The 27,633-nt window shown below is 31.7% G+C and overlaps 1 protein-coding gene across 6 annotated transcripts in view; it reads left to right on the forward strand.

Annotated features, from left to right (window-relative positions):
* LOC140440065 (uncharacterized) overlaps window positions 1-27,633 on the forward strand; it is a 145,915-nt gene that overhangs the window by 12,460 nt on the left and 105,822 nt on the right. The window contains exons 1-2 of one of the 6 annotated variants that reach the window (XR_011950778.1): window positions 15,092-15,106; window positions 15,165-15,214. The exons of 2 other annotated variants lie outside the window; for them this stretch is intronic. Coding sequence is in view for 3 of the 4 variants with exons in the window: in XM_072530327.1 (XP_072386428.1) it covers window positions 9,360-9,528 (169 nt within the window). In the remaining variant the exon portion in view is untranslated. Of the gene's footprint in view, window positions 1-9,298; window positions 9,529-15,072; window positions 15,215-27,312; window positions 27,458-27,633 lie in introns of those variants that run through there. 3 more of the 6 variants (XM_072530327.1, XM_072530328.1, XM_072530332.1) reach the window with 3 other exon arrangements.

Consider the following 27,633-nt stretch of genomic DNA (forward strand, 5'->3'; position numbering starts at 1 on the left):
AAATCGGTTATAAACCATACTATGTCCAGAGACAATTTTACGGTAAGGTAACCGACTTTTTAATAAACACCAAGGCCACTTGCAGTCAGAGATAAACAACACCATATGGACTTGCACTATCTCTTTATTTTTTTTTTTTCAATAATGTAGGTATCCTCTGCTTTATTTGAGGCTATTAAGTCTTTATAGAATTGGTGAAATACTAGTGAAATATATGAAAGCAAATCGAAGGTGTATTCTATTTTGTTGAACTTTCGTTTTTAATACCAGACTGCTTTTCTGGTTCAAGTCTTTGAGTCTCCAAGTAAATAATACCGTCCTTCAAGCCTCAGTTTTTGTTAAAAGTATTGAGATTATCGACAAATCCTATGTAGTGTAGTTATATTTTTTTAGTGTTATACCACCCTCTTTATCTTTCCTCCCCTTTCTTCTCATACCTGTCGTGGGTGCAGTATTGGATATAGTCTTCTTTTATGACTCTCCACTTTTTTCTATCTTACACTTCATCCTCACCATTTTTTTTATATTATATTTCTATGCAAATTTGGCTTTCTTAATTTCTTCATAAGTTTCTATACCAAGTCACACCAATATCAATCTTCTTCATCAATATATTCTTCCAAGTGTTTTCACCAAGTCTTTTTTGGTGTTCTTCTCCTACTCCTTCCAGTGGCTTATGAATTAGCGATTCTCCATATTGGGTAATTCTCATGTGTAAATTTCTTCTTCTTCATGTGCCTTGTCCGTTCCGAACGTTGGCAATCAACATGGCTATTCTGACTTTGTTTGCGGCAGATCTGAATAGTTCAGCAGATGAAAATCCGAACCATTGCCGCAAGTTTTGGAGCCACGAGTGTCTTCTCCTCCCTGGACCCCTTCTGCTGTCTATTTTCCCTTGGACGATCAGTTGTAGTACTCTATATTTATTGTGTCTCATAACGTGACCCAAGTATTCCAACTTTGTTTTCTTTATACTTATTCCTATCTCTCTCTCTTTACCTATCCGGCGTAGTACCTCTTCGTTGGTCACGTGCTCAGTCCAGGATATACGTAATATACGTCGGTAAGCCCACATTTCGAAGGCCCACATTTCGAAGTGTAAATTTAGGATCTTTAAACCATTTTAACGTATGCTCTTTTATTTTTGCATCAATTTTTGTCACCTCTAGACTTCTGCTAATGTATCAATTCTTAATTGTATACTTGTTTGTCACTTCACGTATCCATCTCAGTTTTTTGTCATATACACCCGATAAAAAAATGATTATGTATCTTAAATCAAACTATAAAAACTCAAAATAAAACCGTTATCCAGTAGCTGACTGGAATATAATTTTAGGCAATTCTGATGAACAGTCACTTCTTCATTATAGTGGGGTTAGTTTTATCACTAACCTAGCTAATCCTTTTACAGTTGAATTAACAGGTGAGTCTTTACCTCTGTGGTGTCCTTATTTGTTTAACAACAATACTATTGACTATGAACAAGTAAAGAAATGTAAATGTTTGATTTGTTTCAAACGGGAAAACAAAAACTGAAAATATGGAAATATAAATTTAGTATGTTTTAATATAAATTCAGAGATTTTTTGAGATCACTGTATTGACGATCTTAAGACTGCGACATCAAGGCTAAGGCTATACGGAGTAAAATCTTATGCATTACAGTTTTGACTATTTTTATTGAGAACTAACAACAGTTCTGGTTTAACCCATTAAGGGCCGAGACAATAAACAAAGAGAAAATTGACAATTGATTTATTAGATTGGATTAAAAACACATAAATTAAGACTAATTTACAACCAAAAAGAATTTCTTTTTCTCATGAAAGGAAAAACAGGTGGGTGCGTATACGCACCTTTGGCCGAATACGCATACAATTTTTAAAAAAAGGAACATATTGCATCTTAACTGTAAATTAAATTTTAAGATGAAAATTTTCGAAACATTCGGGGTGTAGATGCACTGTACACTTTTTACATAAATAAATAGTAATACTTTTGCACATCCGACATTTTCTTCTTGCACTATTATCGTCTCTTTTTATAATGTGGCCAATATTGTCGAATCTAGTTTCATCTGGTAAAGCAAATTTAGATGGACGTCCATATACTGAGTTTGACAATGATGTAGCGGTTTCTTCACTATTCTCTGCATGTCCACTATATTTTAGTAAGTTAAGAACCAATCTCGAACGAAACTCCAGTTGAGAAATTTTAGAGTCTTTCGCAATTTTAATAATTTTCCAACTATTGACCACCATACTGTCAATCATGTTAGTAAACAACGGCCACCACCACTTTTTTCCTCTTATTTTAATACGGTAATTTGCAATGCCATTATCATGCAGATCCACTCCACCCATGTATTAGTTATATTGGTGAATTACATTATACTGAGGGATAAGAATTTCTTTGTGTTCTTTACGGTTATAACGTTTAGTTTGCATAAGGGGTAAAACGACACATGTATTTGTCATTACAGTCACTACTAAATTATCGTTCCATCTTGTCACCAAAACTTCTAAATTGGAATCGAATGCACATGTATATGAACCTCTTTCCTTTTTTTTTTCATAATTTTGTTTTCTTCTAGAGGACACTTAGTAGTGTGATTTTCCCTTACTGTTCCTGTTGCAAAGAATCCTTTTTCTTTCAATAGTCCAAAAAGAGCATATGACGTAAAGAAGTTGTCGAAAAAAACCTTATGTTGCTGTGGGTTTTTAACTATCGAAAGTAAATTCAAAACAACTGCCGTTCCTAAGCTAAAACTATTATCTGTTTTTTCGCCATATAGAATAAATTTGAACAAATAACCAGTATCAGAACATAAACACCATAGTTTAAAACCAAATCTAACAGGTTTTCCACGGATGAACATTTTGCACGAATGTCGCCCGAAATATGGAACCATTTCCTCGTCAATGAAAAGATTTTTTGCAAAGACTCCAAATTGTGCAAACTTTCGGTTAATTATTTCAAAAATTGGTGACAATTTTGCAAATTTATCATTTTTATTCAGTAAGGTGTTATCTGACAAATGTATGTTCTGTTTGATTGAACAAAATCTATGTCGGCTCATGCTTTCTCTTACAATGTGCATTTCTTTATCCTCATCCTTCGACCAATACATATCAACTTGAGGCAGAGTGTGATAACCAGATAATATACATATGCCAATAAATTTTTTTAAATATGTATCATTCATTTCAAAATCGTGACGGTTATTCTGCGATGCATAAATATTTGTAAAATATCGAATGCTCTCACTTACTTCTTTATCAAAAAAGAGTGAAAAAACTTCAATAGGTGACTTGCCTCCATGGTTGGCTTTTATATTTTCTAAATATCGATCAGACTGATGTTGAATTACTGCCGAGTACGAAGGAGTATCTGTTTTTCCCCAACTTGGGACAAATTTGGATTTATTATTTTTGCCTGGTTCTTTCTTTGGACGTTTTGATCTGTGGTTCAGAGGAATATCATCATCAGAATCGTCAGAATTCCCATTCACTTGTATTTCATATGTACCGGCAATATCTGTTTTTATTCCTTCTTCACCAATAATATTATCATCAATGTCTTCTACATCGGAAATTTCATCTGTTTCCGGCGGCACATAAACCACATCAAGTGAGTCAGCATTTTCACAGTCTGCCTTCTTCTAACAAAGCCATTAACTCTAGTAGTTAGTGCCCTCTTCATTTCATATTTCGAGAATTTACTAAAATAAACAAAAAAATGCACTACTACTACTATATACACGCATTCATATGATAATAATTTAGCTTACCTCATTTCAAATTATATGGAATATAAAACAAATAATTACAAGGAAACTTTCAAACTGATTTAAGTCAAGAAAAAAACGTTTACAGCACACAGCAATTTTATAAATAGTGAATGAAGTGTATTGACTATTGACGAGATCGTAATTTCAGATTGTTTGTCTACGAAAAAAATATAATATGGTTTCGGCCAAAGGTGCGTATACGAATCCATCGTATAAACATGCAATTATAGACCTTATTTTTAAAGTATGAATGAATAAGTTTTTAGAATAATAAAAATTTCAACATATTTTTATAATTATAGAATACAAAATATGAATTAAGTTTATAACTAGTATCGGAAAAATTTTTTGTATGAAGATGTGCATAAATCATTAAAGTATGCAAAATTATAATAATCTTAAAATATTTAAAAAGTAATATTTTTGTCAAAAGAAAAATGATACCATATACCTCAATCTATTGAGATGTTACTTCAATAAAAAGAAAACATTAAAAAAATTATTTTCGGACCAAAAAAAAATTAACAATAACGGTTGCGTTTACGCACCTTTGGCCGTAAATGGGTTTAAACGTTTATTTTGATGTTTCAATATCCACTTCGGAAATCGTTCTTAAAATTTACATGTGTATTTTCATTCAGTTTGTATTTTATAACAATTTCCGAAGTGGAAATCAAAAAGTCAAAATAAACATATTTTAAACTAAAATTGCGGTTATTTTTACCAGACCAGTAGCATATTACTACTATACTACCCTTAGTAGTATACCCGTAATATACAGAAAACAACGATGTAATATACAAATGTATATTACAATATGTGTGTACAATAATTATTTTTATTCTCGTTGTTATTTACATTTAAATAAAATATATAATGACATGTAACATTGTTAAATTTAAGAAATTATTATTTTTATAACATAAAACATACAAAACATATATATTTTACAGGTATGTAGTTGCGCATCGTACGCCACTGATGTGACTGGATGCAAAATATTAAAAATTTAACGAATTTATTGATTTATCAAAAGGAATATATTAAATTATTGACTTAACATATAATGTTACCTGTTAAACATTAAAAGGTCGGTGATACCTGTATCCACATTAATCACCATGTGACGTCGTTTGGTCGTTGATCAGTTACATGTAAAAATATGTTCCATCCTTAGTATATTACATCATTGACAGGAACCTACAATAAAATCAACACATCCTAATAGAAAAAAAAATGTCGATATCACGATGTCAGAATAATATGGGGCGCCTACCTTCATTACTCTAGTAGGGTAATATGCTAACCTTACGCTGTAAAGAGCTCAAGGCTAAAGGGTCAACCACATTAGTATATGTTTTAAGTCACTCTTGAACCAGAGGAAATAAGATATATTAGAAGAAATAAGAAATATTCTATAAAGTTCGAAATTGTATCGTCTTCTCCACACTCCATTGTCATTGACTGCTCCATAGATTCGCTTTAGTACTTTTCTTTCTAGGCGTATTATTGTTTTGTAGAGTTTTATTTTTGTATTTCTCGATATAATTGTGAATTTTGGGAGGAGATTGAGTCCAAAATAGCATCTGCTGGCCATGCAAATTCTACAATTTATCTCTGTTTCTATATATAGTATTATTTTCAGTGTTAAGGATCGCTTCCAGGATTACAATTTCGTTCACTGCTTCGATGTCATCGTTTTCTATACCAAGTGGTCGTAGGATTTCAGTTTCCCTGAATTTGTACTATACATTCGACTTTTTTAAGGGTTAGTTTTGTTAAATTTACCAACTGATTTGCTGTTCCTAGCTCTTTCATTACTACATTTCTCTTCTATTCACAGAGTCGTAGGCTTCTTTGTAGTCTATAAGTTTGTGATAAGTATATATACCACATTTTAGTGTTTTTTCTAAAATTTGTCTCAGGGTTGCAATCTAATGAATTGTCATTCTAACCTAACTTTGTTTATTTATGTTTGAATAATAACTTTTTCCAATTGATTTCCAATATATATATATATATATATATATATATATATATATATTTATATATATATATATATATATATATATATATATATATATATATATATATTTGCTTTTCTAATTACAATAAAAAAACTTTGGATTGCTATAAAGCAGTTGAAGAATGTTTAGAGTTTATTTATCACATTGTAAAAGAAAATAGTAAAAGTAGGCATTTGGTAGGTAGTAAGTGTTTTAACTCTTTCATCTTATGTTGCAAGGATATACGGTCGACCGAAAATATTTTTAGGACATCTTACTGTTCCAGGCTGCTTATATTCCTTAATTGTTCTGTAAATTCGCAACACCTAAAATTAGCACATTTCTTTAGTAAGTCTTGATTTTAACAATAACTATTTTGCAAAACTAACCTGTTGGCTGTTTTATTTTTGCTACCATGGCTGTTATTTTCATTACAGGATTATCAATTTTTATTTGTTTGTACATGTTTATATTGCATTCTTTTTCATTTGATGAAAAATGACTCAAATCTACTCGGCGTTTTTTAGGTGGAGAAAAATAATTACCATTAGTACTTTACACTGAATCCATATTATTATCTTAATAACACGAATAGTTATTATTCTCTATAACACTCTATTATCTTAATAGTTGTGAAAAGAACTATTTTTTATATAAATGCAAACGAAAAATTTAAAAATTAAAGGAAAATACAAAAAATCGTCGATATAAATTTTGAATTTTAAAATTTCATAAATGTCATTAGTGTCAAAATGTCGTAATGTAGTGGAGTAAACTTACCTGCGGTTGGACCAATTACAAACAAGCATTACGGCGCGGTAAATTTGAACTACTCCTCCTGGTTAAAAAAGAAACCATAGTACTGTAGAAAATATTTTATACGCTGCATTTAGAAGCGTAATTCCTCTATGGTTAGAACATTCAAAGATATCTCCTTTTTTGTGTATGGTTCAATGTATTCCAATATTTCAATATTTGGCGAGGAATTTCTGTGTCAATATTTCTTTTATAAGTTGCTGTAATGTATTATGGTATCGTGTCCATCTTCTTTATGTAGTTCAACTGGGAGATTATCTATTCTGGTAATTGTTTCTGGCTGGTTTTTTATCTGTATCTTTAACTTCAAGAATCTTTGGTGATTTCTCTTTCCTTTCGTTTGTTTCTTCTTCTATATTAAGTGCATGGTTTAAGTGTTCCACCCATCTATTCAATACATCTGTTCTTGTTGTTAATAGGTCTTCATTCTAATCTTTATCGATTCTGTGTTTTGAAATGAATATTTTTTATCGATCAGTATGATGTTTATGCACAGGCCTGAAATAATATTTAGCGTGAGACAAAAATCGAAACGCGTTCAGTAACCTTGAGGTTTACAGTAATATACATAATATACAGGCGTACACACTTTTAAACAACACAACGAATAACAACAGTTATCCAGTCGAGAACGACTGGACCAATTTGGCTAATTTTGATTTTGAAATAGTTGTAGATGTTCAAGGAAAGTTTAAAAGGTGAAATATATGCTTAAATTTTAAAGAGCAAAAATTTTGTTTTCATATATACACAGTTATATATAATACTCATTTGCATTGACCTCACCGTAGATATCTTTACGTCTATTTACTTATTTACATTTTACGTAAATAACTGTCGTTCGATTCTCCTCTACTAAGGAGAAATTTTTTGTTTTTTTAATCCATTAACAATTCAGTAATCAGCAGATAAAATTTTATTAATTCACATAATTAATAAATCCCTGTAAGAAGTATTCACTTGTGTAGAGACTCCCCAAGTGTAACGCGCCCCTTTTTTTTGTTTTTGTTTTAAGATTTAAGAAGTTGTCATATATAAACCAAGGGTTTAATTTGGAGACAATATTTTATTCAAATTGATTATAATAAAACCGTCAACGAGCGATTTAAAAACTTAATAAAATTCATAATAAATTTGACCGACTACTAAATTGTAATTAAGGTAGATCAGGATGTTTCAACTAAAGTTCCCCTTACGTATGGCATTAGATAGAGATGTGCTGTGTTAACAATTTTCTTTAATGCCTTGTCTGAATTAGTTTTTAAAATAACATTTGATACGCACATGATACCGCTATGACGGCAGAGAGTCGAAAAGACCTCTAATGTTGACCGCAGTAAACATCAAGTGTGGGCTTAACCATTAACGCAAAGGAAACGAAATGGATGGTGGCCGAAAAAATTATAATGAAGACTCGGTACTAAAACTAGATAACATAACCCTAGACAAAGTTGAACACTTTAGATATCTGGGAAGTTGGATTGACTGCAGGATTTAGAACGACGAGGATATTTCGACCAGAACAGAACTGGTACGCGAAAGATTCGTTATCTGACATTCTGTATTATACAATAGAAGTTTCTCGTTGAACACGTGAGAACGTTTCTCGTTGGGAGTACTAAAGTGGTCTGCCTTATGGATATGAAACCTGGACACTAAAAATAAAAAATCTAAATAGATTGAAAGCGTTTGAGTTATAGTGTTACCGTAGCATGCTCAAAATCCAGTGAACAGCACACATATCTAACAACCGTGTACTAAAAAACATGCACAAGAGGCGAGAATTGATTAATACTATCAAAATGAGAAAGATCCAATACTTCGTACATTAAAGTGCACCTAAATATCGCTTACTACGGTTAATCATCGTCATTTAGCCTTCTGCGTCCAAAGTTGAACATAGGCCTCCCCTAACTTCTTTCAGTTGTCGGTCTTGAGATTATTGCAGTCAATTCCCAGCGGCAGGGTGGCAGTGAATAAAATTAAGATAGCTATGATGGTAACCAACGTTTTGAAAGGACATGGTACATGAAGAAGAATTCTCAGCGAGGTCCACCACTCATCTTCATTCTAGTCACATGGCCCGCCCAGTTACCCGTCAGCCATGCTAACGCTCTCCAACATCTGTGACGCCTGTCCTTCTTCGTTTTTAACTCTGTCTCTGAAAGCCAGTCCATGACTGGAATCACACATTGGTCGAACGTCTTCTTTTACAAATATTTTGGCATGTTCCTCTACGGTTGATCATTCAGGCAAAAATAGAAGAAAAACGCTGAGTCGGAAGCCCTGGCTAACGACAAACCAACTCTCCTAGCTGGCAAGAAAACCAATGTATTGAAATGTTTGTATATTTTTCAATTTTCCAAATAAAAATATATACAGCAATTTCTTTTAAGAAGCAATGTTAGAGCCCCCGTTATATGAAATATTATTTCAAGATACGTCACATATGAAGTGTTAAAGAAGTGCATTATTATCGACATTGCATACGTTATTTGCTGAAAATATTGCTACTAAATATTTCCGGCATGATTAATTATAATTGCGCGTAGTGTTTTTGTTTCATACAGAACCTTAAGTAAATTTATTTTTACGTTAAACATCTTATCTAATCTATCTACCATCTCTGTCACTTAAACTAAATAAAATCGTATGCAAAATTATTCTGAAAATTTTTTGGGTGGTTATAGAAAGACTAAGGTTATGCTATGTTAGATCAAGTTTAAAATATTAAGCGGTTTTCGATGTACGTTTGGTTTAACTACCATGTTGCAATGGATACGAGAGATGAGTTGGGGTTTTTGGTATTAATGCTAGTTATTGTAGTATTGTTAGTGCTTATTAAAAAGTATATTCAAGTAAAGCGGCGTCAGTTTAAACGCGAGGCTGAGCAACGGTTGCAACACGCACAAGGTAAGATTATCTATATGTAATACTTTTGTTGATAATCAATACCACACTATCCTATATTTCATTTTTTATTTATACATCAACTGCTAAGAGTTTCATATAGGGGTACACCACAAAATTACAATTTTTATATCTTCATTGGGGGCATATTATACGTCTAATATAGTAATTTTGTGCTCATAGATGTAGAGTTTCAATTACTATCCTTTCATTAAAAGCTTCCTAGTTTGTTATTTTGTTTTTTAGTTTTTGTTAAATAAGTATACCCCTTCGCCGCTCTATTTTCTTTTGATACATCGCTAAAAATCTCTAAAAATGTGGACAAGTGTTCTATCCGGTATTTCCTGCATTCTGGGATTCGTTGCTATAATTTTTTATAAAAGTACTGGGGGGCAGACCCAATGTCTCGATATATTTATATTTGTCGTTTACCACATCCTTTTTTTGTTCCAGTCTTTTAGTGTTTTAGCTATAAGGTATAAATAGGTGATAGGTGATAGGCAGTACCCTTATGAAAATTCTTTATTGACATAAAACTGTTTTTAAAAAATATATTATTGGTACATGAGCGTGTGGCACCAAAACCACACTGTTCTTCTGAAGATCCTTTCTTTTATATTTTTTCCAGACAATCTACCCAGAAAGTGCAATGGATATTCTTATGTGGTTATTGGGTCTTATGTTTGTATTAAAATCCACAAGGAATCTAAGTTCCTGTAGTTGGCTGTATACCATATATCACAAAAAAATTTATTAAAAATCCTTTATAAAAGTTATATAATTTAAAAACCCAATCGGGCTATATCACAAAAAGTTTTCGGAATCCATATTCCATCATCAGTGCATTAGGCATACATGTATTAAGCCACTAAATATGTGGGTAAAAACCCGTTTATAATTGTTTGTTTAAATTATATGGTATTAAATATTATGACGTTAAAGTTACCAGTGGATTTGGTAACATGGCCACGTATGACTCCATGTGAAGTTGCTGGTCCTGAGACGATGTCTCTACGAGGACTTGATGAAAGCAACTTTCAGGCAACTTTCAAGCAACTGACTTGCTTTTAAGCTTCCCATTAAGCTATATGTATTTTTACATTTTTTGCCAAAATCAGTTTTTTCTGCTTTTTATTTCTATTTTTGTGTCATGTATTAGTTTGTATAAGTTTGTGTTGTGTATTATCTTCTTTTTCTTCATTATCGACCACCCTAAAACTAATATTCAAGAATATTAATGTTCAGACTTTAGATATGAGGATATTATTTCATGATTAATATTGATATTGATGGATTATTGTTGGGATAGTGAATGTTTTGGGCTAACAACTAAGAAATGTATTTAAAAGTTTTGGACGAATGGCCAAGGAGGAAAGTTTTATATTGATTGTATATTTCGAATAGAAAAGTGTTTTATTGTTTCTGGAAATTCCTTGGGCCCCGCCAGACCCACCAGATTTTTTCTTGTGGAGTTACTTAAAGCAAAAAGTCTACCTTCAACGACTATTTCAAAATATTGACCATTAAAAGATAATACTACGAAAAGAAACTTGTGATAGAACGGTTAGATATATGAACAGGATATATTAAATAGATACTTAATAGCAGCAGCGTTATATCTGCACCCGAACATCCAGTGATTGATATCGTCAGTCGTTCTATTACAATCGCAGAGTTCTGTTTCACTTAAATTAAATCTATGAAGATAGGCTTTCATAATTAACAAAGGATTTCATAATTAACAAGGCATCTAACAAACATTAAATATACTCTTTTATTGTGATGACTTCTTGCAGCAAAAGGCGCTGTAGGTAAACTGGGTGAATTTTTGTAGATCCAATAGTCCATTCCAGAGCTTGATATGTTGCAAAAAGTTCTAAGGAATCAATGGAACATTATTGGTTTAATTTAAACATAATGTGGTCTTGATTATTTTGGATATACATATACCGCACATCCAATTCCTAAAATAGATTTTGCCCATCTGTGAAAATCCTAGATAGTTTATTAAATTTGGCAAGTTGGAAGAAATTAGTTTGAATTTTTGTCAACTAAATAAGACACAGATATATGATATATAGGTTATTACCTTGGTATTTACAGATAAAGTTTTCAGCTAAAAAAACGTCTAGATGTCTAACTGCAACTAAAACCAAACGCAGAGCATTGTACTGGATTCCGTCTAATTTTTTAAGTCTAGTATGTGTAGCAGACCCGTATAAAAAGCAATCATAGTCAAGAATTGACCTGGTATATGCCTGGTATAACCTTAGCCTTTTAATGGCGGCTATACGAAATATTTGGAATAAACAGATAATATGTAAAAGGTCTTTTGATTTTGACATATTTTAATAGATCTTGAAGTAAAAAAAAATATTGCTGCTGTATTTTGTCTTTATCATGTTGTTCCCATTTTGGGAACGTTGGCATGTAAGGTATTATGGATTTTCTAAAAAATAAAATACTTACCTGTTTGGAAAAATGTTTATTATTAGCATAAATGTCTAAAATAAGTAAAAATAAGATACAATATAAAACAATTATTTATTAGGTGTATGAAATTGGTCGAAACATTTATTTTTATGAAGTCGCTTTTCACATTTACTGCACTGAAGTCTAGTATTTTTAAAGCACACAACACAACGCCCTTGGTTAGTGCCTTCGGGAATGTGATTTATCCCGTCAAATTTTATGTCGCTTAGAACAGAGGCAGATGGACCGCCTTTTCTTTTTCTTTGACCTGAACCTGCTTTTACAAGCGCGAGAGCAACGTGTCTGCGAAACTCGAGGTGTGTTATGTTTGTTCCTGCATTCACATGTTGAAAAAATCGAAAAGCTGCCACAACCGCCAAATTCAATCCATGAGCAAACAAGTTCCACCACCATTTTTTTGATCTAAGTCGGGGACGATAAGAAGCAGCTAAACGATCAAAAAGGTCAACACCACCCATTCCAATGTTATATTGTCTTATCAAATTTGGTTGAGTTACATCTTTTTTATGTTCAGACTTCACTCTTCTGGTTGTATTTTGAACAGGGGTTACTACAAAATGATTACTTGCGACTATTACAGGAGAATTGTCATTCCATTTGACACAAATAACATCGCCATCTGATTTGTAATCATAGGTCCCTCGATCTTGTTTTTTGATAGTTGACGATGAAACTAAAGGACATTTGTTGATCCTATTTTCTCGAACTGTACCACAAGCCCGTATACCGTTTTCTGATAAAGATTTCAGAAGGGAGTAGCTGGTGAAAAAATTATCGAAATATACAACATGGCTGTTTTTATTTTGCAGAATTTCTAACATATTATTTACAACTCGAGTTCCTAAGGGAGTTTGAGCATTTCCCGATTTTCCGCAGTAAATATCAAAGTTATACGGATATCCATCATTTCCACAGAGCATCCATAGTTTGAATCCGAATCTAATTGGTTTATTTTTTATAAACATTTTAGCTGAGTGATGGCCATAATATGGAACCATTGATTCATCAATGCTGACATGTTTATGAAAAACTCCAAACTGCTGAATATTAATTTTTAATTTTTCGAAAAGTGGTAAAACTTTAGCTACTTTTGAATGAGCTAAATTAGAGTTGTCACAAACGTGAAGATATCTTTTTATTATTCTGAATTTTTCACGGCTCATTGTCTTTGCAAAGATTGGAGCCTGCATGTCATCCGCCGTTGACCAGTAGTCATTTTCGCCGGGTAGATGATGATATCCGCTAATCAGGAGCAAGCCAATAAACTGACGAATATCTTCATCAGAAACTATAAAATTATGAAAATTTTGATCCCTTCGAGCGTAAGTTTCGCTTTGATTACGAATAAAACTAATAATTTCTGGAGTAAAAAACAAAGAGAATATTTCAAACTCCGTTTTACCCATGTGCTCGGCTCCTACTTTAGGTGGATCTTGGGCTTCTAGCTGGATTGCCACTTTTTCAAATTTCCTCCATTTTTGTGATGCGTGACTTATAACTGATTCTTTTTCGTAATCTGATTCGGCATCACCATCATGAATTTCTACCTCTCCAGGAACCTCTATTGGCATATCAACCACGTCCAAAATCTGGTCATCAAGAGTGTCCTCGTCACTATCAATATCTCGGTCTCCTGAAGTGGGAGGAAGTATTACAACATCAATGTTAGAGGATATTGAGGTTTCCACATCTTCCAAAGCATCCCGTAATAGTCTGTGTCGGCGTATAGATTTCCTAAAACAATGAAATATCTAAGAAACATGGTTCAATAGAAAGGTACATGTAAAATAAGACTGTCTTAGGTACTTTACATAATATTTTTTTTTCTAAAAAGCCTTCGGTGCTCTTAGTAAACAATATGAAAATATTTGTATCAAAAAAACTGAACCAATAGATTTTTATTTTTAGTTATGTACTTACTTCAAGAAAGAAGAAAAACTTAAGAAAAACTGTTGAATTAGACCCTAATTGAAAAATTATTTTTGTAAACTTACCCATAAAATGCTTTTGTATCCATTCTAAACTTCTCAGCATAAACAATGCAGACAGAAAAAAAACCAAGTACACACGTGTTCTTCTTGAACAGCTCTGATCGACTGTTTGTTATTCCTAAATTCCTATTAGGCACTTGAAAGACGATTGCACTAATCGTTATTGCCCTTGAAAATTTACGAGCTAACAGAAACGACATTATATTATAATTTATTAGGGTATATTAGGTATTCAAAGTTGCCAGCCAACGTTCCCATTTTGGGACATGGCTAATTCCGACAATTTTTTTCAAAAAGTAATGAAAGAATTCAAGCGCAATATAAACTATTTACTAAGGTAGTCAATTGGCTACCTTACTTGAAAAAATAATAGCAATAGAATAATTTTTGCTGACTTGATAACAAGAACCGTAAAACGAATCAAGAAATTGAATTTTTGTGCTTTTTACTATTTTTTTTTAAGAAAATGAACCCACATCTAAGAACATTTTTTTTTAAACTAGCAAGCCCCTTACCTTTACAAAACATTATGTAGTGCGATTTACAAAAATAATTGCATAAACAATCCTAAAAAAATGTTTTAATAGGTGTTCCCAAAATGGGAACGTTGGCAGTTAAAAGGTTAGGATCAATGAACCATTGGTGAAGGTTAACTACTTTTAAAACATTTAGGCTTTTTTTGCATTTAATTAAACAGTTATAAATATGTTCTTTCCATATTAATTTGGTGTCAAGTGTGACGCCGAGATAAATACAGTGTTTTTGGACAGGTATACTTAGATTATATTAATTCTAATACTGGATATATTCTATAATGAGTAAACAACACCACAGCAATTTATTCGAAGTAAGTTCCAACCCTAGGCTAAGAAAGTATTCCCTTTTCTCTTGCACTGTACATAATCTATTTTATTGAATTAATACATTTTATTGTGAAATTCGGTATCTTTATCTCTCACCATAGTAAAATTATAACAATGGCCACTTTAGATTACTCTACATCAAGGTATTCGTAATACCTATATCTAAAAAATATTTCAACCAACCTTTTTATTGTTGTGCTTCACATTTCAAGAAAATGACAACTAATATACCAGGTAACAGTTCCATAAGTTTTTCTCTTGGGGCTTTAATGTTTTTGTTGATATTGTTTAGTATCAGTATAGTATGGATTAGAAAGAAGTGTCGTCATCGAAGAGGTAGACGTAAGTACTGTTTATGAATTATAACATTTTTATGCATAAAATTGTGGATATTATATTTTTTTTATAAAGTATGTAGTATGCGCATGAGGTTAACAGGCCTAAAACTATTTTTTTTATAAAAGCCTGGAGTCCAATAGTTAATTGAACATTCGCTAATGGATGACAGGTTAGATAAGAAAATGTTATCAGTTTTATCATTGACGATAGGTGGAGTCACAATAACATATATATTTTAGAAATTTTTTACAGCTAACTTCGTCATTTCTCTTTTATCATTTTAGAAGTGTTCATCTAAGTTTCTCCTTCTTATTGCCTATTTGTAACATTTCCATCGTTTTGCTGAAAAACCTCTTATTCTTCTTTGTGGTACCACATTATAAATTTGGTTCAGTAATCTTTCATTTGTAATTCTTCTCATGTGGGAGTATCACGACAACTGTTTTGTTTTCATCCTCTGTACTAACGTCGTTTTGATACCGATTATACTGCAAATTTCTTCATTTATGACACGGTCTAATAATGTACCTTGACCACATATTTTGTAAAATCCAGTTTTAACCGTATTAATTTTTCCTTAATTCTCTTCTGATAATGTTCACAATTCTACTCCGTATTTTACAGTGCTTTCTACTAACGATAGGAACAACTTTTTTATTGTTTGATATGACCAACTATTGTTTCATGTTTATTCTCTTTCTATTTTTTTTGTATATCTGAATTATATTGTTCTTCATTTGACTGAAATTCTAAGTGTCGTCAACATTGAGTACATTCAATGAATCCTGCATTAGTTTTTATATCCTTTGCATCGTGTGTTCCTATTAGGAGATATTCAGTTTTCTTAGCATTAATTTTTAAACTTCATTTTGAGCATTCTTTAATTTATTTCTTTATTATGTAGTTTGCATAGTTTTTATATCAGCAATGATATCCTGGTCATCCGCAAATAAAAGAGTTTATATGATCTCACTTCCAACTCCCATAGGATTACTTTGATTGTCATTGTTTCAGTGCAGCATTGAGTATATTTTGCAAAGAGTTGATGTCATGTAGCAACCCTGTCTTAGCCCTTTATTAAATGAAAACATTTCTGAGCAGGCATTCCGTCTTCATACATAGCTAAAGTTGCCTTCATAGAATTCTTTAATAACTGTGATCACGGATTACTTTATTATTAATTAAATACAGTGTGGAAACCACTTATGGAATAAAATTGTTTGTGTCCCTATTATAGAAAATAATAAAAAACTCTGGGACACGTTAACTTTTAAATTTAAACGTTTGCTTTTTCAACATAAATTTAAATGTACATGGTGATCCACTCAAGTCTGGTATACTCCATAATCTTTATTTTTAATGAAACACCCTGTATATTTTTATGTTTTTAAAAGATTCTTAACAACCTGATTTCAACGAACTGTATCATGTAGGGTCTATAATGAATAATACAAGGTGAAATTTTGAAATTAATAATTTATCACGTGTTATGGTATTATTTTAAAGTAGCTAAATACAGACAATACACTTCTACTCAGTGTCAGTATATTGGGGAACGTTTCTGTTTAGTAACCGTGTTAACATTTTTTGTCATGAATAGGTAAAAACTGTCTAGATAGTCTGCTAATTAAACTAAATCGGTAAATAATGCGGATTGTTATCAATCAGTTGTTGGTGTGTTGACATTTTACATTAAAATGATAAATTCCTAATTAAAAGCCAATTTCTTGCAGAAATAAAAATGAAATAGAGTGGACTTCGGTGCCTGAACGAGTAAACATCGTTTTTGTCGTTCTCGTAATTTACAGTGTTTATAATAGTTTTTAAACTTGTTTTGCGATTTATACTTGTTCCAGACAATAACAAAGTGCAGTGTAACTATATACGTGTACTTTCGCGGGTGCATATAATCGCTAAACTTGTATAAACAATATTTCATTAAGTGCATTATAACCTTACAAGAAAATAACAACATTTTTGGACATTACACTAGTTGCTCCATATCTAGGCAACTTTCATCACTATGGTGTATGATAAGTTGCCGCCTTCTGACACTCAACAATGAATACAAACAAATTGCAAGAAGCTGTCTTTGACTACGAGGATGCTTCAAATCCAACAATGTCAACAAACCAAATTGTAACCAACACAAACCCAAGCACCAACAGTAACATATCTTACACGGCTGCAGTAAAATCAGCACCTAGACCAACGTTCCCAAAAAAGGATCAGGCCGTGGTTCTTCATGCCGAGAATAGTTTAAAGCTATACGATTATGTACATGCAATCGGAACTATCATTGGGGCCAAGAACATTTGCTTCGCATCCAGGATATCGAATAATAGGGTATGTATTTACTTATCTAATTCTGAACTTGTCGAAAAATTGATAAAGTCTCATCCATTCATTCAAATTAATATATTTTCACTAAATATTCGGCGACTTATATCTCCAACTAAAAGAATTGTTATTTCAAATATATCACCTTTTATTCCTCATGATTTAGCTGAAAATGCTATAGAGGTCTTGGCTTACAACTAGCATCCCCCATATCGTTTCTCAAAGCAGGTATCCCTGCAGATGAATACAGTCATGTTTTAAGCTTCAGGCGCCAAGTTTATATATTTCCACCTTCTGATAACTACAAACTACAAACATCAATAACTATTCCATATGATGGTCATGAACATAGAATTTTTCTTTCTACAGATAGAATGGAATGTTTTATCTGCAAGCAAACAGGACATGTTGCAAATAACTGCATTAATCCCCCATCGGTCATTATTCCTATACAGTCAGAAACCCGAGCTCCCATTTCTAACAATGAACCTAGCACGAATATAAATGAAAGCGTCCAATCATCTCAAGACATTCCAGTAATAGGCCAAAAAAGACCTCCTTCGGAGTCACTTAATGACGAATCTAGTCTTCCTACAACTCCGTTAGCTGAAACCTGTGAAATGCAACCGCCTTATATCCCTAATGAATTAACTAAAAGAAAATCCAAAAAGAAAAAGCGAAAAACGGATGATACCAGTATCTCTGATATTACTAAACTTGACATTACCGAATATTACAACAAAAATCCACAAAACAATATACTGTCCTTAAACGATCTTTTTGCGTTTTTAGAAAATACTAAAGGCAGCAGTGACCCCTATCATGAGGCCCTAAAGTTTACAAACGACATTAATACACTCCTTACCAATTTGATTTCTATCTACCCGCATCTTTCTCAAAGAACAATAAAAAACAGATTTACACGATTAATGAAAAAAATCAGACATCAATACAATGTTAAATCCGCAGAAAATATAATAACATTACCATGTCTTTCACAAACAGATCCCAGTGACGATGAATCTTACTCTGATACTTCCCTTGCCTCCCAAAACTCTTTAAAATAATCTTTCTCTTTAATACAATGGAATTGTGATGGGTTTTACGCCCGTTTACAACTAAATACGAAATGAGCAAAGAATGCGAAATAATAAACACAATGAAAATAAGAAAGTTACAATATCTGGGACACGTAATGAGGGGACAGCGATATGAACTGCTATGGCTGATAATACAGGGAAAGATAAGAGGAGGAGGGACTATAGGAAGAAGGGAGTGTCATGGTTGAAGAATTTAAGGGACTGGTTTAAATGCAGTTCTATAGAACTCTTCAGAGCAGCAGTAGATAGAGTAAAGATAGTGATGATGATATCCAACCTCCGATCGGGAGACGGCACTTAAAGAAGATTCGGGTTAAATATTCCCTTTAAAAGTAAGTAGTATAAAAGTTTATGTCTGGGGAAATAAACTTTTTCCTCATTTAAAACAATTTTCCATTTGAGTCGATAAACTTCTGTTACTGCAATATTTAAGATTATGTTATCAAATAGATATTGATCACTAAATGTAGTGTCTTTACTTGTAATTATACCTTTCTTTTATAGTAAATTATTTGGAATATGTTATATTTTGTATACTTTTTTTAGATTTTCGAATATTACTAAATTTTTTGTATCACTATTGCTTTTTGCTTAAACTCTTACCCGACTCCTTCCTATTTTATCAATATTGAGAATATTTTTAATAGCTAATTTTTTGTCTAGAATATGACCTGAATATAAATATGAACTTTATCGGGTGCAGTGTACCTAAATTTTTGTCATTTGTTTTCGTCATTTGGCTTCTTTGATGTCTTTCTTTATTCATTTGTAGAGTGTATTCATATTCAAAATGCTGTATCAGTCACTATTCTTTCACAATTTAACATTTAAAATTGCATGATTACATTTTATTTTGTTTGGCGTGCAGAGAAATCTAATGTTACCTGGTTGGTAGCACTGTTAATAAATTGTACAACACTCTTTATTCTTCTTCCTGTTTATTAACAGTTGTACAGTTTCTTAATTCTAATAAACATAACCTAACTTTTCAATGTTTGACTCATACGCTTTAAAGTATGGCGAGTCGCGATTTTAAAAACTGTCCAAATACATTTTGTTACATATGTTGTGATTTTGTTAATAAAAAACATTAGAGAAACATTACTGACTTTGTAAAAAGGTGCATTTTGCATATTTTGGTGTGAAAATTGGTGACCAACACAAAGGTTGGGCTCACAATGTATGTTATGTTTGTGTTGAGGATTTAATGAAGTGGTCAAAGAAAGGAAAAAAGCTTTCAGATTTGCAGTTCTTATGGTATAGAAAGAGCAAAAAAATCATTCAAATGATTGTTATTTTTGTACTGTCGATGTTTCTGAATTTAAATGCAAAAATAAGAAAGTGATTGATTACCCTAACCTTCATCAAAATCTGATGAAAGTGGTTCAGGAAGTGATAAAAAAATTTCAGTGTCCTTCAGAAATGCATAACTACAGTTGTTTACACAAGCTGGGTTAAATGACTTACTAAGAGATTTGTGTTTAACAAAGGAAAAATCAGAATTGCTTGTCTCAAGATTAAAAGAAAATAATTTGTTGTCACCTAATACATCTATTTACAACTACAGGTACAAAGATCAACAGTTTTTTTAGGCAAGAAGGGGATTTGGTCACTATTATAATATTGGTGGTCTAATGAATGAGTCTGTTATTGAGTATAACAAGGATAATTAGAGGCTTTTTGTAGAGTTTTCAAAAAAAAAGTTTAAAAGCTGTACTCTTACGCATGAAAACACATATGCCTTACTTTCTGTTGCTCATTTATATCATATGAAAGAGACATGAAAATGACAAAATTCTTCAGAAAATTTCTATGCTACTTGGTCAACAAAAGGGATTTACAAAGTTTTCATGTTTTATTTGTGAATGAGACAGTAGAGCAAGAGATAAACACAGGTCCATAAAACAATGGCCCATAAAAAATGTTTTAACACCTAGCGAGAAGAACATTTTGTACAAAACTTTGGTAGATCCAAAAAATAACCTCCTTCCAACTCTACACATCAAGTTAGTCTTATTGAAAGTTTGTCAAGGCCCTGTCTAAAGATGGAGAATGTTTTAAGTACTTGATTCGAAAGTTTCTAAATCAATCAGAAGCCAAATTGAAAGGTGTTTTTGTTGAAGCAAATATTGGTAAAATTAAGTTCAACTCCACCTTTTAAACCAAGATGACTAAGGAAAGGAAGCTTGGATTGCATTCAAAAAGGTTGTAAAGAAGTTTTCAGGTAATGTGAAAGACCCTAACTACGAGTTTAAAGTAGTTAATTTATAAGATAAGTTTAAAAATTTGGGATGTCTAATGAGCCTCAAAATCCACGTTTTGCACAACCATCTTGATTTTTTCAAGAAAATTTGAGTGATATTAGTGAAGAACATGGTTAACGATTCCACCAGCATATCAAGGTGATGGAAAAAAATACCAGACACGTTGGAACACCTACATGATGGGTAATTACTGTTGGTCACTTCATTGGGAACAACAAAATGTCTCGTATAGGAGAAAAAGCTACTTGAGAAGTTTTACAGAAAAAAAGAGGAAGGAATTACAAAATCATTGACTCCTGAAATGATTATACATACCAATATTACAAGATAAGAATTAGATAAAAAATATTATTCGATTAATGTATCATTTTAATGTATTTTGGTATTTTGTCTTTTTTAAATTATTATAATGTAGAATAAACCCGTGTTATCCTTGTGTGGAATGCTGTGGGTGATATGTAAAACGTAAGTTCAGATCTGAAAAATGGCTTTGGCAGAGCCAATTAGCCAGACTTGTTTGTGATTATTGTTAAAATCGACTGAATTTATTATTGATTGCAGATTCATAGTCAAAATTTTCTTGTTATCAGTTATCAATGTTAGTACTACTACTACTACTACTATATACCTAATGTTTTTATGGATATATTTTTATGTTGTTTTTTTATTCTTTTATTGTTTTTTTTTTGTTTTGGTGCTTTTTTGTTTTTTTTTCCTTTTTTTTACTTTTTTTGGATTTATTTTTTGTTTTTTGGTCTATTTCTATTTTCTTAACTCTTTTTTTTTAATTTGTGGTATACTTTTTTTTGTTTTTTTTTCAAACCATATTAACAGATTATGCCTATATACTATTTACAACTTATATTTACATATTTTAACATTTTAAAATATTAAAAGATTAAGGTTTGTTGGAAAACAACACTTAGAATTTATTAATTCCTTATAAAGTTCGTTTATATTAATAATTTGTAAATCACATTCTAATATAATATGTGTTAGATCGCCTATTTTGCCACAAGTACAATTGGGAGTATTTGATAAGCCGATTCCATGTATATAAATCCTTTATAAAATGTCGATTAGATTCTGTGTAGAACCATCTTATTGAGGGTATCCTAGTGTTACAATGATAAAAGTTTAAGCCAGTCTTACATTCTCTGTAATGTAAATGCCAATTATTTTTAAGTTTTTGTCTACTAACGGTGTCAATATCTGTCGCTGGAATTAAATTTCTGTTTACTTTTTCTCCAAGCATATATGCTGATTTAGCCAAATTGTCAACGATGTCATTGCCTTTTATTCCCGAATGGCCCTTGATCCATGTAATTATTACATTTAATCCTAATTGTATAGTTTCATAAATAATTTGAAGAATTTTCAGTTCAATGTGGTTTATGTGTTTGACTGTTTGAATGTTGTTAAATCTGTCGACCACGCTTTTACTATCAGTAAATATAACATAGTTGCTAGTCGGATTCAGTACTACATACATTTCTGCTGTGTATATTGAGCATTCACTGGGTAAGTTATACTGGTGATGGTCATTTTTATTTTCGTGGAACATTGCACAGCCCGTTTCATTTGTATCTTTTGACCCATCAGTAAAAATGTACTGATAATTTGTCCATTTTTCTTTAATAATTATATCAAACATATTTGGGAGTAAATGTGAGTTTAAGTAACATATCCTGACCTTTCTAGAAAATAGTTTTTTGCCATTTCACCGTAGTCGGGCGGAATTTGGCTTTTATAGAGAATATCGTTATATTTTACCGTACTTAGATAGCTTTCTACCAAAGGTATAGATTTTTTAGTTCTACAGTACCTATGGGTGAGGTCTAAAACTGATAGCTCATTAAGATCTTGAAGGTATTTACAATTTTTGGACATAATTCGGACTGTGAATTTGTCGCTAAGGAATTGGCGGCGTAAATGCAATGGAGGTTCCACCGCTTCATTTTCCATTATTTGGACTGGAGTGGATTTTAAATAACCTAGACATAATCTCAGGCATTTATTTTTTTGAATTTCAAGTTTGTTTAGATGTGTATTGGACGCTGATCCAAATAAATGACAGTTATAATCCAAAATCGGCCTGATCATGTTACGGTAAAACATCAAAGCAATATTTGGGTCTGCTCCCCAATTTGTTTTACAGAAAGCTCTTAAAATGTTTATTGAGTTTTCTGATTTTTTAACAATTTGATGAATGTGATCTTTCCATAACAATTTCCTGTTTAGATAGGTACCAAGATACCTAATACAGTTTTTTATAGGGAAACTAAACTATGTTTTTGTAAAAAGTAACACACCTCAGTTTTTGTGTCAGAAATTGATAATCCTCTTTCTTCATAGTACTGATTTACGATTTCTAATGTGACTTTTAAATTATCCTCACAGGTACTTAACAATTTTCCTGCTGTATATAAAACAACATCATCAGCATATTGAAGAACTTTTGTATGGTTCGGGATACTAACTTCAAGATCTATGTTGTACAGGATGTATAAAATTAGGCTTAAAATACTCCCCTGTGGCAATCCAATATTAGTTAGTCGGGGGTATGAAAATTCCTCATTATTAATTTTCAAAAAAGTTAGTCTGTTAGAATATAAAGATTTTAAAAAGAGAGCAAATGATCTAGGGATTCCAATATACAACATTTTTTGGTAAAGAATGTCTAAATTGACATTATCAAAAGCAGCAGAAATGTCAAGGAACGCAGCTACTGTAGACTTATTTGATGTAAAATTAAGCTGAATTTAAGTAACTAGAGCTGTAGTTGCGTCTTGAGTGGACCTAGATTTGCGAAAACCATATTGGGAACTTGGAAGTATACCATCGTGTTCTAGCCAATGTTCAAATCTATTTTTAATTATTCTTTTAAATGTTTTTAAAAGACATGAAGATAAGGAGATAGGTCAGTAAGAACGTGGATCACGTTCTGGTCTGCCAGGTTTTTTAATCGGAATTACCAGGTACTCTTTCCAACTATTTGGTACTGGTGTCTTATTTTTCAAAATATTGTTGAAAATGTTTACTAGTGAAATTTTATATTCTATAGGTAAGTTGTATAACAGCGAATATGACACATTGTCAATACCTGGAGAAGTATTATTTCTTTGTTCAAGGGCTCGATGCAATTCCCATAAATGAAAATTTTCGTCGAAATTGTGGTTTTGTCGGGGTACTGTTTGGATATGTTCTTGTACAGTGTCGTCATTTGGAACCCATGCCGGGGCAATTTTTCTATGGAATTCCTGCGACCATGTATCTTCTGGATCAATAGGTACTTTGTTGGCTTGTTTGCGGTTTTTAAAACAATTAACTTTTCGCCAGACATCTTTTATTGGTGTTTTTGAGTTAAGGCTTTCACAAAAATCAATCCAATTCTTCTTTTCTTCTGTTTGAAGATTTTCTTTGCAACAGCATCTAGTCGTTTATACTCCATTAGGTTCTGGAGCGTTGGGTTCTGTTTATAATTTATAAACGCATGTTTTCTATTTTCAGCTGCTAACTGACAATGACTGTTCCACCATGGTTTCGGAATATGACCTTTGTTTTTTTTCCTTAATGGAAGAATGTTTTGAGATAGCGACGTTGGCTGCCTGGTTTATATTTGTCAACAATTTTTCGTAGATTAATGGTATTTTCATTGTTTCTAAAGTACTGGTATACATCATCCAATTGGCTCTGCTAAGGTTCCATATTCTATGTTTTCTACTGGATGTGGCTTCTGCTGCGGAGAAACTTTGTGATGAAAAAATAATTGGCACATGATTAGATCCATAAGGTTCTTGTAGAATATTCCAACGAAAATGAGAGGCAATATCTCGGGAACAAATGGTTAAATCTACAGCATAAGGTTTATTGGAAATAGCAAGGGTGGGGGACCCGTCGTTTAAATATTCTAAATTACAGTATTCTATAGCATCTAGAAGATCTTTATCTAATCTATCATCAAATTCGCAGCCCCATGCCAAATTGTGTGCGTTAAAATCGCCTCCAATTATAAATGGTTTTGGTATATTTTGTAAAAAATTGATTCATTGTTGAATTAAAACTTTGTTCCTGGGTTCATTATATATAGAAATTATATGTAAAAGTTTCTTAAAATGTGAAATTTTTATTGAAATACACTTATATGTAAACGAATACGTATTTTGAAAATTTATTTCTTCATATATTATGTTGGATTTCAAAAGGATTGCACAACCGCCATATCCATCAGGGCGATCAGCTCGAACACAATTAAATTCTTTAAAATTATAATATTTTCCCGGTTTGAACCAGGTTTCAGATAATAGAGCTATAGTGATGTCGTTCTGATGAAGTAAATATTCTAAATTCTCTTTTTTATCAACTGCTGAACGACAGTTCGACTGTAATATGTTTATTTTATTTAAGTCTGCGAATTTGATGCTAGATTTTGGTTAAAATGGTTACTAATTATCTGAATTACATTAGCTTTTGAAATATTAAAATTATTATTTTGTTTAATTGAATTAACAATTGTAAGAACCGAATCTAAAATGACATTTATTACAGAAGAATTTAACTCTTCTGACCTTGAATCTGCAATGTTTAAGTTTTTTTGGTAAAATTGACTTTTAACTATTCTCTCAGGATGTTTTGGAATGGAAACTGTAGATACTATTTCCTTTCTAGCTATATCAGTTGGATCTGAATTATTTGGTTTCTGCCTTTTATTCGGCCTACTGGTGTTTGTATGAGGATTAAATATAAATTTAGCAAAATTATTTCCTTGGGAGAAAGTAGAAGGTTGTGAATTTTGTGGAAAATTTGTATCATTGTTGGCTGTATTGGTCCTAAGAATACTAGCATATGAATTCTTAGGCACTTGTTTATTTGCATCGTAAAAATTAACGTTTGTTAAACCCATCGTCTCTTTTATTAACTTTTGTCGTGTAAATTCTGGGCATGCGCTTAAATTTGTGGTCAAATGATTCCCCTTACAACTGAAACATACTTGTGTGAACTCAACTTTTGTACAATTCTTTAAATTATGAGTTTCTTGGCATCTGTTACATCCTGGCTGACTCCTACATTGATTTCCTAAGTGGCCGTATCTAAGACAGTTAAAACATAACAAAACTTTCTGTTTATATATTTCAACTTCTTTAATAACCTTATTGATGACTATATATTTAGGTAAAGTTTGTGATTTAAAGGTCACAATACAAGACTTAGTAGGGACATATTCGACAATTTTTTCCTCATTAACAATTTTTTCTACTTTACGCGTAATTCTTTTAATGTTTGCAATTTCAAATATGCAATGACTATCATACTGTTTAATTCTATTTTTAATATACTCTTCCGATAAATCTGTGTCTATATCCCTAATACCTCCTTGTCTGTATAAAATAAATTTTGGAATATACAGATCTAAATTATTTAAACGAAATATTTCTAGAGTTTTGTTTTTAACGAGGTTATTAGCAGTTTTATAATCTTTGCATTTGACTCTGATTCTATTTCGGCCAATGGCGTCTATACTTGAAATCATATTGTCTGCTTCAGGAAAGTTAGATAAAATAATTTCACCAATCTTTAAAGGATTTACTTTACCTTTAAACTCAGTAGAGCTATTCTCGATATATACATGATATGGGCCTAGATCATTACTATTAAATAAAAATGCTTGCCTTACCTGTTTTGTTACTTTTTGTTGTGTCTCATTCAGATTGGTTGTATTTGGATTATTCATCAAATTGATTGGAATTGGAGTACTTACAGAAAGATCCATTTCGGCATTACTTTGATTATCGAATATATTTCCAGATATAGCTGGTTTTGTGGGTTTTTTGGGGTCAGGGGGTCCCCCCCCCCCCCCGCTATTAACACTCATATGGTACGTGGTTCAATAAACAATATTGCTGTTAGAACGTCACAAATTTCACAATTTAAAGCACAATATTAATTGTATTAAATTCAAACAATGGGCGGTTTACTGGATTCTTGATTATTGCTGTACCGAAGGCACGTCTAATTTCTATTAATACTACTACGGGATTGTATTTAATACTGTTTAAATATCTAAAAATTTGTAAGGAACTTCAAAAAGCGTGTTTCAACTTTGACAGTTTTTTGACCCAAGTCAACTTAAAAAATAAAATTAAAAAAAAAAATTAAAATGAACAACGTATTTATTACCATACCCTATGAACTCATAAGACGAACAATTTAAGTACGAATCAAGATAACCTAAAATGTGGTCAATGTACCTTAGATTTATGTTTTTTCTCAAAGTTTTGTTTGGGTTAGCTATATAAGATTAAATCTAATCACATTCACACAGTAAATAAAAAACACTTCAGTATAGACTATTTCAATTCAGTGATTTAAAGTAGTGTAGTTAACTCGTTAAATATATTTGAAATAGTGCAATTTTTCGTTCGTATTAAAAATGATCAGCCCTCAAAATGATATGTGTTTCTCTTTTGTGAGTGTTGGATTTATTATACTTCTGTTTGTTGTTATTTGGATAAAGCAAAAATGTACCCGTTCAACAGATGCGTGTAAGTTATAAATTTTTTTGTTATATGTTATTTAATTTTTTATGAATCGTAAAATTTAACCTAAAATTTCTATATTTATTTATTAACACGCAGCAGCAGTTTCAATGTCCATGTAGACTTCAAGATTGATTTAATTTAGAAATACTATATAGCGTTCCACGTTAAGAAAATAACAT

The sequence above is a fragment of the Diabrotica undecimpunctata genome, chromosome 4, assembly GCF_040954645.1.
Source record: "Diabrotica undecimpunctata isolate CICGRU chromosome 4, icDiaUnde3, whole genome shotgun sequence".
Classification (NCBI taxonomy): Eukaryota; Metazoa; Arthropoda; class Insecta; order Coleoptera; family Chrysomelidae; genus Diabrotica; species Diabrotica undecimpunctata.